The sequence below is a fragment of the Ischnura elegans genome, chromosome 2, assembly GCF_921293095.1.
Source record: "Ischnura elegans chromosome 2, ioIscEleg1.1, whole genome shotgun sequence".
Classification (NCBI taxonomy): Eukaryota; Metazoa; Arthropoda; class Insecta; order Odonata; family Coenagrionidae; genus Ischnura; species Ischnura elegans.
This window is the reverse complement of record NC_060247.1, coordinates 15,684,443-15,696,583: the sequence shown is the minus strand read 5'-3', so window position 1 is coordinate 15,696,583 and position 12,141 is coordinate 15,684,443. Positions and strand designations below refer to the sequence as shown.

General features: G+C 38.6%; 1 protein-coding gene across 3 annotated transcripts in view; it reads left to right on the top strand.

Moving 5' to 3' along the window:
• The window catches only part of LOC124153423, a 30,239-nt gene extending 18,311 nt beyond the window's left edge, over nt 1–11,928 (top strand). For 2 of the 3 annotated variants that reach the window (XM_046526568.1, XM_046526569.1), the window contains exons 4-7: nt 3,360–3,562; nt 8,208–8,413; nt 8,836–9,103; nt 11,271–11,928. In XM_046526568.1, coding sequence (XP_046382524.1) covers nt 3,360–3,562; nt 8,208–8,413; nt 8,836–9,103; nt 11,271–11,627 — 1,034 coding nt within the window. In that variant the 3' untranslated portion in view covers nt 11,628–11,928. Of the gene's footprint in view, nt 1–3,359; nt 3,563–8,207; nt 8,414–8,835; nt 9,104–9,542; nt 10,084–11,270 lie in introns of those variants that run through there. The other variant, XM_046526570.1, reaches the window with a different exon arrangement.
• Nucleotides 11,929–12,141: the final 213 nt, after the last annotated feature.

Sequence of the window (12,141 nt, the reverse complement as noted above, 5' to 3'; positions counted from 1 at the left end):
GCCATCTTATGATATAAAAAGTTACAATTGTGGTTTTGCAATGTTCGGCAATACAAGCGGACCCGCAAGGGGGCGCGCGCGCCCCCCATCTGTATCCGCCACTGCCTCAGGGAAGGATTTAGAGGGGGTCATGATTCCCCTACTCTATGAAAATTTTTCAATTTATATTAGCCCAATTATATTCTTGTAAAGGAGTGAATAGGGTGTTTATGCAAATGAATGGCTACAAGTCGCAAAAGCGAGAGAAGTTTGGGTTGTATTCATCGTAGAGCGAGTATTCCATGGTATTCCATGCTCCCTGGACCCAAGACATGACACCCACACCACCACATATATGACGCCCCATTGCAGCTAATATTAAGGAAATCCATCAAGCAACGCGAAGTGCCTAGTGACTAGGTAATTGTCAATGTAATGCCCATATTCAAAAGTGGCGACAAGGAGCAGCCATCTAGTTACAGAAAAATATTCTTAACGTCTATCTGATGCAAAGTCTTGAACACATTGTTGTCAGCTCAGTAATGAAACGACTAGATGCGCAAAACATAATGCTTTATAGAACGTCCAAAATTTTGTCTTCCAGTGATTAATCCTCCAGCCATATTCGTCGAAACGTTTGTCTAACGCATACACTAGAGCCTGCAGACCCCTCGCTGACTGGCTAATTAACGCCTGATCAAGAAGCGGATACAGAAAAAACTCAAGGGGGAGGGGGCGCAATAGATATCTTGAGTTACCTATACTTTTATTCAAATAAAAAATAATCAAGTCATGTGCAGAGTTTAAGAAAATTTTAGTCAAATTTATTACACTATTATACAAGACAATGCCATTTTATGATGTATATAAAAGTTATAATTGTGGTTCTGCAATGTTTGGCAATAGTGGCGGGCCCGCAAGGGGGGGGGGGCACCTCCTACGCCCCCCATCTTCTGTATCCACCACTGGCCTGATCATCCGCAAACCACAATTTTCCTCGAGATAGGCTTAATGAATGACCTGCAAGAAGACGAACAAGGTATAGTGATTTAATTTGCGTTGCGAGTCTGGTACAAAAAGTAGGATCATGGGCTCGACAATGTCGTTTAAACCTTTTAAGAGAATTAATCTTTTGGATATGTTGCGCGGTGATGAAGACAAAGTCAAGGATATTTAGAGGGACCCACATTCGACGTTTGACACAAAATCACGGACTCAACTCTGTCAATCCGGGTTCAAATCTTGGCAGCGGCAGAAAATATTCAAAGGCTGTCCGATCCACGTACTTGAGTGCTTTGAGAAGGGATCATTTGGTGCTAGATGTTCACCGCCGATTGTCTCATGTTTTTGACGAACAAATGAAATGGAGAAATAGCCCGAACTCTGTCAGAGCAATCGGAGACGAGCAGTCGAATATGGACATGCTGGACGAGGAATCATCGAGATCACCTACACTCTCACTACCACATTGTGGGTCATACTCACCAGGTGCGCAGCTAGGAATTAAGGCTGGGGGGAGGGGTTTAGGTGCAACTAATACAGGGGTGTGTGGAAAATATGGAAAACCCACCAGGATAAGCGGTAGGTCCGATATTAATAAATTGCGAAATTTTAAGATAAATGGTTCAAAATGGTGAGTTATACAGCTTTCTGAGGGATATTTTATTAATCCTTGCACTATTCTATCAATAATATCAATCCAATTTAGTAAAATGGATTAAACTTAAAAACTTGTCTGAGCTCTGGGGGGGTTTTATCCCCCCCCCCCCCTCGCTGCGCCACTGGTTCCAAGGTCCTTCATGGAACATACCCGATGTCAAGTAATACAAGTAGAAATGGTAAATGAAGAGGAGAACCAAACATTTAAAAATAATGAATCTGTTATTGAAAAATTAAAATTTACTTATTTATTTACTCCGCCACCAAAAGCGACACGAAGACCTCAATAAATAAATACTGGAAGAGGATCAAAAAGTATAGTGGAATAGTGCTGATCTGTCTTGATATTTTCAAGTTTCAAGATCAATAATTATAATTGGAACTCAATAATCAATAATAGGAAAAATAATTATGACACAGGCCTTCAATACAGAGTATCCATCCTTTAATTTCGGGAAAATTTTGAATGTTCGGCAGATACCTGAGCCCATTTGAGTCCATTAAGAATTTCTGATAAAGTTCTCTCTCAATTGGATATCATGGTAAAATATGGATCGATTGGAGCCTCTCGTTAATAGTGGATTAAAAAAACATATGGTTTTCTTTTCAGTGGCCTTTGTCCACTCTCTATTTTCCCTAAAAATCCCTACTTGCATTCCTCATTGCCTGCTCACTGACAATAATGACATCATGCATAGATACTTGTACTAACAACATCAGCACCAAAAAAGAACCTACGAAATATTTCCCATGTTTTTCCCTGGGTTGAGTAACATTTCTGTAATTTTTAAGGAGGGTGAATTAGAAAACCTGTTTTTCCAAAGCCAAGAGCCTTTCTAAACATGAGGTTAGCCCTGAGATAACTTAGCTGTGGAATTCGAGAGAAAATTGGTGGAAGTTTCTCTCCATCAGTTGTAGGTCATTTTTTAAAGATGCCTTATTCTTTTTACTTACCCATTTATCAACAGTGCCCCTTTGAGGTACCCAAGGGTAGCTAGGTTGGTGGAAAATGTCTTGGAGACCAAGTGCTGATCAGATTACCTATGAATTCATTTTTGTGCAATAAAAATATAGCATTAGATATCCACGGCTGTATGTCCAATGAGTATACTATGATATGTATCCATTTAAGAGAGGGTAAATTTAAAATGGACCGGTAAATGAGGTGATATTATAAAATGAGTTCATTTACAAGCAATATTTTGATAAAATGATTCAAAGTACTCCAACAACTCCTAAACCATCTAGAAATAAACTTTTAAGATACTGTGATGAGTTTAAGAAAGTTTTGTTTAAACTGATTTTCCAAAAATAAAGGACAATGCCATCTTATGATATAAAAATGTAACAATTGTGGTTTTGCAATGTTTGGCAATGCGGGCGGCCCCGCAAGGGAGGTGCTTGCATCCCCATATGTATCCGCCACTGCTGTGTTCACACCTTGGTATTTGATTGGTATGGGAATTTAAAAAAAATGTTTTCTTCAATGATAAAAAAAGTAAATATGTGAGTGGTTTAACTAAAAAAAACAGGGAAATTTGCACAGTGGGTAAAATTTGACTATGTATGTATATAATGTATATATTGATAACTTTAATTCACAGAATCATTCCCTCCCCCCTACCACCTCTACGGATAGAATGATATTGTTTAGGTGGCCAAGTGGATAGCTTTTTAGTTTTTACCAATTAACCTATCTTTTTCCATTGGTACCACCTGAGGATATTGCATGGCTGATCGCCACCGTGGCCTGGGGCTCAGGCATTCAATCGTGGCACTAAGAACGCTGGGTAGGTTCCACGCTGCATCCCTCGCCATGAAAATTCTTGAGCCAGGAGCCTTCTGGGAGGCCAGCCGAAATTCCATCAGGGAAGTCAACTTCATCAAAGGAAGAGAGAAATTGTTTGAACGCTTCTACAATCAGGTTTGTTCCTAAGTAAGAAAATCTTACCTCAATAGAGAAAAGTTAAAATGTGGAATGTCCATATGATCATCAATTCCTTCTTATTTCACGTCCAATAGGAATCTCAAAATAAGAGATATATTTATGAATAATTAGATTAATAAAGTTTTACCCAGTGGCGGCTCGTGAGTCAAATGGTAGGGGGGGCGCACTCCACCGGGGGGTCATAAATTTTTAATATTTCGTGTATTTTATTAAGTTTTTACGGCAATCTAGGAATTAAATTCTGTGATGCCATACGTTCCGTTTTTTTCAACAAAAATACCTAGTTTTCCTAATAAAGCTTGATTAATAAATACTAAATGCAGTAGACTCTCGGTCATACGGATCGGCTTAGTCCGGACTCTCGATGATACTGATCAATGATCTTGAAGAATAAAAATATATTTGCTGTGATATTTTGCAAATACAAACGAAAATACGTAACTTTAGGTTTTAGCCTCTACATTCTTCGTGCGGATATGCCCGCAATACACTTCTGTTCTTCGTTTTGCAATCATAATGCGTTATTTGTCAAATCTATACAACATTTGCAATGATTTAGGTAGCAACGACACTTGTAACACCTGAGGAGGGAGGAGAGTGTCACTGACTTCCACTAGGCAACAAACACTACTAGAATGCGCGCGCTTTGCTATTGCAGATGTAAACTTTGATGGCGGTGTTCACGTTGCTTCTTGAATACAGTATGATTTAAAATCAACAATTAAACATTTCTCACACATTTTTAACAAAATATGGAATACTCACAGGCCTTTAGTTATATTGCAAAAGTCCATCCTTCTTTCATTTTGTCCAGCAAAGTGATCAATTGCACGTTCGTTGAAATCAGCGCTGGACAACAATTTCTTTCTGATTGAACACATGGCAAGGGCACTAGTCTATAAATAAACAAGGGACGACACAAAATAGGCCGACGAAAAATACGACCAAAAAGAACAAGGTGCCTGGACACAATGGGTGCTGGGACAATTTTTCCCTATATTTCCCTTAAAAAAACGAGCACTGTTGATTAATTCAAAATTGTCTTCTTGAATGTACACACAGCACTAAGAAACTTCTTAATCGGCAATTACGCACAATTAACTCCTCGAAAATGATGTCTGAACTCATTTCACTCCGTTCTTTCCGAGAGTCTTGCCGTTACTATAAGGACGACTCAAGGGAGATAGAAGTCGTGGTCCACTAATGCTGATTCAGCTGAGGGACGAATTTAAGGTCAGCAAAGGCATTCAAGCAAACAAAGGACGTCACGGACCATCTCCTTGAGTCTAAGATTCATATGTGGTAAACACACGAGACGCCAACGGGTCGCATTTGGAGTAACCGTGTCTTCGAAATCATTGCCATGATATAATAGAAAATAAGTTCTAGATCATAAAAGAAGACGACTCGACTGAGCCACAGATGGGAGCTGTAAGGATTTCCGCACTGATATGAACTCTTCGAGGCCACTTAAATCAGACCCAAGTGGGCATTTTCCGTCAGACAGCTACCGCTCTGCCGCTGAGGAATTTGGTGAACATGAACTAATACAACAAGGACGGCTAGAAAAATGATGAACCTACACACAAAAGGTGCATTGTACGCGGCACTTCATGACATTAATTGAATGACTCTATTTAAAGTCGCGCTTAACGATTTAAATCATATTTAATCCTTCACCCTATCACGCACGCAACTATTTCTTAAATTATAAATCAGTGGGGAATGTTAACTGATTTTTCCTAATACTGCAGGTCTTTTGATAAATTTATCTGAAAAATAGGTACCACATTTCTAATCATCGGGAAGGTATGAATACATTGTTAAGGCCTAAATATTATAATATTAGTTTCCCCAGGGTTCTTGAAATTCGTAATCATAACAGAACTGTGTCAAATACTCGAGAATAGTTTTCCTTCGTCAATACGGCCTTTAACTGGTTGGATTTTATGTGTTCCGGAATTCAAACACCAAAAAACGCAAGCATAATGGGATAATTAATTTACTGTAGCAATACCTACCAGTAATTAAAAATTAAAATCGTATAACTACACCCAGTACAGTGACCATTCTGATTCCGTAGGTCCCTTTTCTATGGCAGCACCAAGTAGACGCCAGGTTATACGCCCGCCGGCCTCTGCAGCGATGTCAACTCATACGTCGCTCTGCGCATTTTCGGAACGACGTCCCAAGACTTCCATAAGACACAACGTTAGACGCGTCATAGCACCAGCGGCCCCCACCACTACCACTCTCCATATAACTGCATGGGGATGGATTGGGACGTTCTGGCCAGCGCCCCTCGGCTACAAATACGAACTTCTCGCGCTATTTCTTTTCGTGTTTTTCCAACACTTTCGATGCATGGGACTGAAAAAACGCTTTGATTAATCAGATGTATAATTATAAATTAATGGATATTTATTTTTTTTACTTTTTCAAATATTTGGGAGGGGCGACGTCCGAGAGTCCTTATGGGCAAACCGCCACTGGTTTTGCCCCTGAACAACATGCGACATTGATCAATGCAAGGTTGAACTGATTTCCAGTAATCAGATCACGACCAATGTGAACATGCATTTTTTTCCTTCTCTTTTCTTCCCACATGTAAATGGCTAATGTGACCTCTTACCACATGCCCATTGAGGTGCCTTTCAGAACACCTAGGATGTAGATGTAGATCACATGAAAAATTTAGGAGAGTAAAAAAAGAAAGGAAAAGAGTTTTTTCTGAAAATGTAAGAGAGTCCCAGAGAAGGACATAAGGGTATTAAAATCTTGCCCAGTGGCCTCATATTTAACGGTGCAAATTTATTTATCTAAATTCTTTTGGTTTTAGATGGATTCCATTGAAAAATGTAAAATTAAAAAAATCTCATTAAAAATTTATTTGGCTTGACTCCAGCCTGAGCATTTTTTTAACTTTGGGTAAGAGTGTTTTGTGAACTTCTTGTGATTTCAGGTACCAAGACAACAAAATATGAACAAGCGAGCAATCTCATAAAAATGCAAATTCAAAGCTAGGCTCATCTGACAAATAATTTTAAAGAATAATCATCATTTGATAAGCTCCATCTGAACTACATACAGTGCAACCTCGATATAACGACACCCCACGGTGCACTAATAAACATTCGTTATAGCGAATTGTCGCTTTACCGGAGGTGGAGCAAATAATAGCCAATATACCTCTTGCGAACAGATATACAGGAACAGGAGTGGTGCGGCGACAGATAAACATCTATCCGATAAACGTAAGCATAAATCCAGACGAAAGGCGATGTTTTTTTGCATCACTAAATTTCCTTACTCAAACAACGACTAACTATTCGAACAATTTATAAGCGCCGCACTGAATAAAAATCATGCAAAGCATTGTTTCTTCAATCATTATATTTATCGAAAGACAGTTTACCACATAAATTTGAGACTGAGCACTCCATTAACTTCATTTCTAACAGATCGCTAGCAATTACAGAGGTTAAGGAGTCTTGATGAAAGTCTTCCGGCGGTGAAACCCTCGCTATGGCGAGAGCCAACACCGAAAGGGTCTCGTTAAAACGAATTTTTTAACACGCTTATTATAGGGTCAATTGACGGTGCATCGGCTATCTCTCGTTATAGCGGGGGTGTCGCTATAGCCCGTACTCGCTTTAACGAGGTTCCACTGTATCTGCCATTTGAATTTTGGGTTACCTGCTCGTTAAAATCTCCTGCCACCTACGTTCACCACCCAGCAAGCAACCTCAAATTCTGGCAATACAATATCCAGACTTATGATCACTTGCTATGCATGGAGCATACATATTTCTCTTTGGGAGAGAGGCTTGAACATTGACAGCAGCAGAGAGAGGAGGAGCAGCAGCAGTGAGAGCATTTGAAATGTTGGGCTACAAAAAGAATGATGAAGGTAAAGGGGCTTGACGAATTAAGTAATGAGGAAGAGATAAGAAGAGTAGAAGAAAAGAGAAGTCATTTAAAAAGCATGAGGAGAAGAAGGGGCAACTTAGTTGGCCACACTATTAGGCATGATGGCCTGATGAAAACATTCTTAGACAAGGACATACATACCAAGAGAAGAAGGTTAACGGACAGCCAAGAATGAGTTAAAAAGGGCAGGTTTTAAAGGCTGTGAAGGAGATATCACTATGAAAAGGCGAGCATATAGGATTACAAAATGAAGAGCTGTATCAAATCAGTCTTAGGATTATTGACTTATGGTAATATGACAAATGCCATTCAAATATAAAGATTACAGATAGATTATAGAAAGATATTTATAATTTATTTATATTGAAAAATATAAATAAAATTAAAAATATACCAATTTGTGAATGCAACTTAAGTTATGATACATATGTGGGGTACATGGAGTTAATTTACATTATGGTCACACTACATAAGACCCGATTTTCCAAATATTTTGGGGAGAATAGATGACCTTGAGTCCCCGAGTTTTCTGTGACTTCCACAACCTTCATGTGAGCTGGATGACTAATTCAATTTGACTTTTCTCATTTTTTAAATATGCTTTTAATAATGAACAATAACTGAATGGTGCCCATCATATATGTACTCTTAATGCCACTTCAATGAAGACTTCTTCCTCCATGTTTGACAGTTAGCTGTGGGGAAGATTGAGGCTCTGATTCTATCTGAGGTGGAAAAGGGAGTAGATGATGCTGATCTGTTACTGAGGGTCGCTTCAGTTGCAGACAGAGTCATCAAAGAAAGGTTTCAGCTTTCTCAGGACATTCTCCAGCGATATCGTGAGCCTCTAGCTGTCATCAACCATGGTGACTTTTGGGTGAACAATATAATGTACAGGTAAGTTATGCTATGGATTTCACTCCTCAATAAATTAAAAGTCTCCTCGCATGCACAGGAGAGGGAGGAGGAGGAGGGGTTTGGAGGATAAACTCCTCCTCCCCACAGAGCTCAGAGAAATCTTGAGTTTAATCCATTTTACTTAATTGGATTGATATTACTAATAGAATAGTGTGAGGATTTATAAAATATCCCTCAGAAAGTTGTAAAACTAACCATTTTGAACCATTTTTCTTAAAATTCCGCAATTTATTAATCTCGCACGTACCGCTTATCCTGGTGGATATTCCATACCCCCACACACCCCAGTATTAGTTGCACTTAAACCCTCCCCCCCCCCCCAGCCTTAATTCCACGATGAAACAACTTTTCCTTCATTTTTTATGTTATGTATACATGTGTGTGAAAAATGCTACTCGTAGGTATGACAAAAATGTGCGGAAGGAAGAGGTGCCGGTTGCAGCTAAATTATTGGACTTCCAGATGACCAGATATGGTTCACCTTCTCTCGACCTCCATACTTTCCTCTACACCAGCACAACGTACGCCCTAAGGAAGGATCATGGGGAAGACCTCCTGCGAGCTTACCATGATGCACTGCTTGCTGGAATACGAGAGGCAGGGGTTGACCTTGAGTCATTATCCCCATGCGAAAGCAATGGGATGAACAATGCAGAGAATTTAGGAAAGGTGATTACTTCAATATACATATTTTGATGTACAATAAATGATTCTTCATGTGCAATTTTCTAAAATAAAATTTGCATAAGTCTGTTTTAGATACATTTTTGACAAATCTAAATGCAAATGTTAGAGACACCTGCTTTGGGAAATGTGTATGGCCTATTGTGCAGAACTTTGGTTCAGACTTTACACCCCACATATATGGTGGCAGATAGTGGATTGCTAGAGGCGTGGCAGGGGATGACTCAATAGCGGATAAAGAAAAAACTCAAGGGGGGGCGTAAAAGATATTTTGAGCTACTTACCTATACTTTAATCATAATGAAAAATAATCAAGTTACATGCAAAATTTTAGATAGTTTTATTTAAATAGATTATATGCATATACAAGACAACACTACCTTATGATATAAAGAAGTTACAATTGTGGTTCTGCATTTTTCAGCAATACAGGCAGTCCTGCAAGGGGGGGCACGTATCCCAAACACCACCCATATGTATTCACCACTGGGGTGACTGCCATTAATCCTAGAAGAATATGAAAAATTAATCTGTAGAAGTGGTTTCTTCGATTAAATTTTCATTTTTCACTAGATCGACAAATGATGTTTAAAGATTATTGGAGGATATGTAAGGGCCACTTGTCTTTAAGGAGACGCATTATCACTGAAAGATGATGCAAACCACCTAAGGACTGCAGAAGGAGTTAACCATCCCCCCCCAACCTCCATCCACCACTATCCTATTAATCCTTACTCGCATAATAAGGTATACTATTTGTTGGAACCCTATGCTAAGGTGAAGGTGGTCCACAGATAGTAACCAGGCCTCCCTACACTAAAATTTAGGCATTCATGCTGCAACAGCTTATTAAGTCAGTGTGACTCCATCCTGTCCTATAAAACTAACTTAGGGATATGTATATTCATCATAAGCAAAAATTTAGTCTACCTGTACGCATTGGCGGCTTGTGAGTCAAATGCTGGGCGGGGCACACTCCACCGGGGGATCAAAATGTTTTAATATTTTGTGTATTTTAGTGAGTTTTTAAGGCAATCTGTAGACCATTATGACTCACTAATGCACAAAACAATCACTAACAAAAAAAAACACTAACAATCACTAACCTAATTAATACAACTAAAACTAGGCCTATTTACAATAAAACAATTTCCATATAATGAGTCAACTGGTCACCAAAACAAGGTATTTTGCAACAAAGCCACACCAATATTATACGGCCACCGGGCGGCGTCGCTATGTCAACTCACTACTTACATCGCACTGCGCATGCTCGGACGGCATCCCAAGACTTCCATAAGGCACAATCTTAGACGCGTCATAGCACCAGCAGCCCCCACCACTACCACTCTTCATATAACTGCATGGTGATGGATTGGGACGTTCTGGCCAGCGCCCCGCAGCTACAAATGCAAACTTCTCGCACAATTTTTGCACGTTTTTCCTACATTTTCAGTGTATGCAATTGAAAAAACACTATGGTTAATTAGATGTATAATTATAATTGAATGGGTATTTAATTTATTTTTCAAATATTTGGGAGGGGCAGCGTCCTAGAGTCCTTATGGGCAAGCCACCACTTCCTGTATGTACTACTCCATAAGCTACATAATCCCACTATAGGTAGAGAAAATCTGCTTGACTTGAATAGATCAGAACTCAGTTTTGTACCTACCCATGGGTTTTACAAAAATATTTACTGCTACAAGTGGAAGTGTACAAAGTTTTTCTTGGCGATTCAACATAAATTATACATTCCACAAAATTAGAAGAGATACCATCCTATTTGGTTTTAAAAAAAGTTTCAACACGTGCTTAATGTTAGCATTGAACACTTAGTATTTAATTTTTGCAAGGGAATTATAATATATGCCCTTAGGCTCGTGTAATAGATCAAATCTCACTAATAGGTGTATGCATCGCAGCCACAGGGCACATAAGTTCTAAGATCATGATCTATAAGATGGCATACTTTTATTGCAAAAGACAATGTGGGGGAAGTCTTGAATATGTGAATAAATATACATGAATAAATTCATTATATGCTAATACCAATTATGTCACCTTTAAAAATTAAATGCTCAAAAGCTTAGTGTCATGTATACATCTAAAGTGTGACTGAGCACAACTTTTTCTCCACATATTAACTCAGGTGGGTGGAAGAGGACAAGAGGTAGGACATATTGACCTACCAGACAGTCATCCACTGTCTTTCAAAGCTCTTAAGGAAGATGTGCAACGCCACTGGCCCTGGGGCCTGATGCTAGCAGAATTGATGCTCCGTATCGTCCTTGGAGACCCATCAGAGGCAGCTAGCTCCATTGAAGACACTATAATAACTACTAAATCAACTAATGGTCACACAAACAAAGATGAAACATTAGCAGGTTGTGAAATGATGAAAAAACTAACCACAAAGGCTTGTGATCAAAGGTATTTAGAAGTAATTAGGGAGTTTGCACATAAAGGATATTTTGATAATCAAAATATTTATTATTACCCAAGTTAGTGTCACATTTAAATATGGGAGCATATATATAAAAGTAAACCTCTTTTTCACTCTCATTGAATAAATACTTTGTAATTTAATTCACAGAAATATTTTTTTTTACATACTTCAATTAATAACTCAAAGAATTTAAAAAGCAATCAAGTATTTTTTCTCCATGTTTTTTCCATTTGTTTCAAAATAAAATCGACTCACACGCTCTCCTTGTAAGCATCACTGAATACTTTGCTTTTGTAAATGTGATTTGGCTACATTTTTGTGAATTGTCAATGTTAAAATAAACTATACATGTTAGCAAAAATTTAGCTTTATAATTGAATCACAAAGTACAATATGCATGTATTACTTTTTATCAGAACAATGAACTTTTAGCAACTGGGTAACGTCATATTATCACATTTTCAGGATATTCATGTGAAAATCATATGGTTTATTTTGTCAGTAGGGAAAGTGAGGACAAGGGAAATTCTGGTAAGTAGAGTGAGTGACAGCCAGTACATACTAGGAGTTGGTA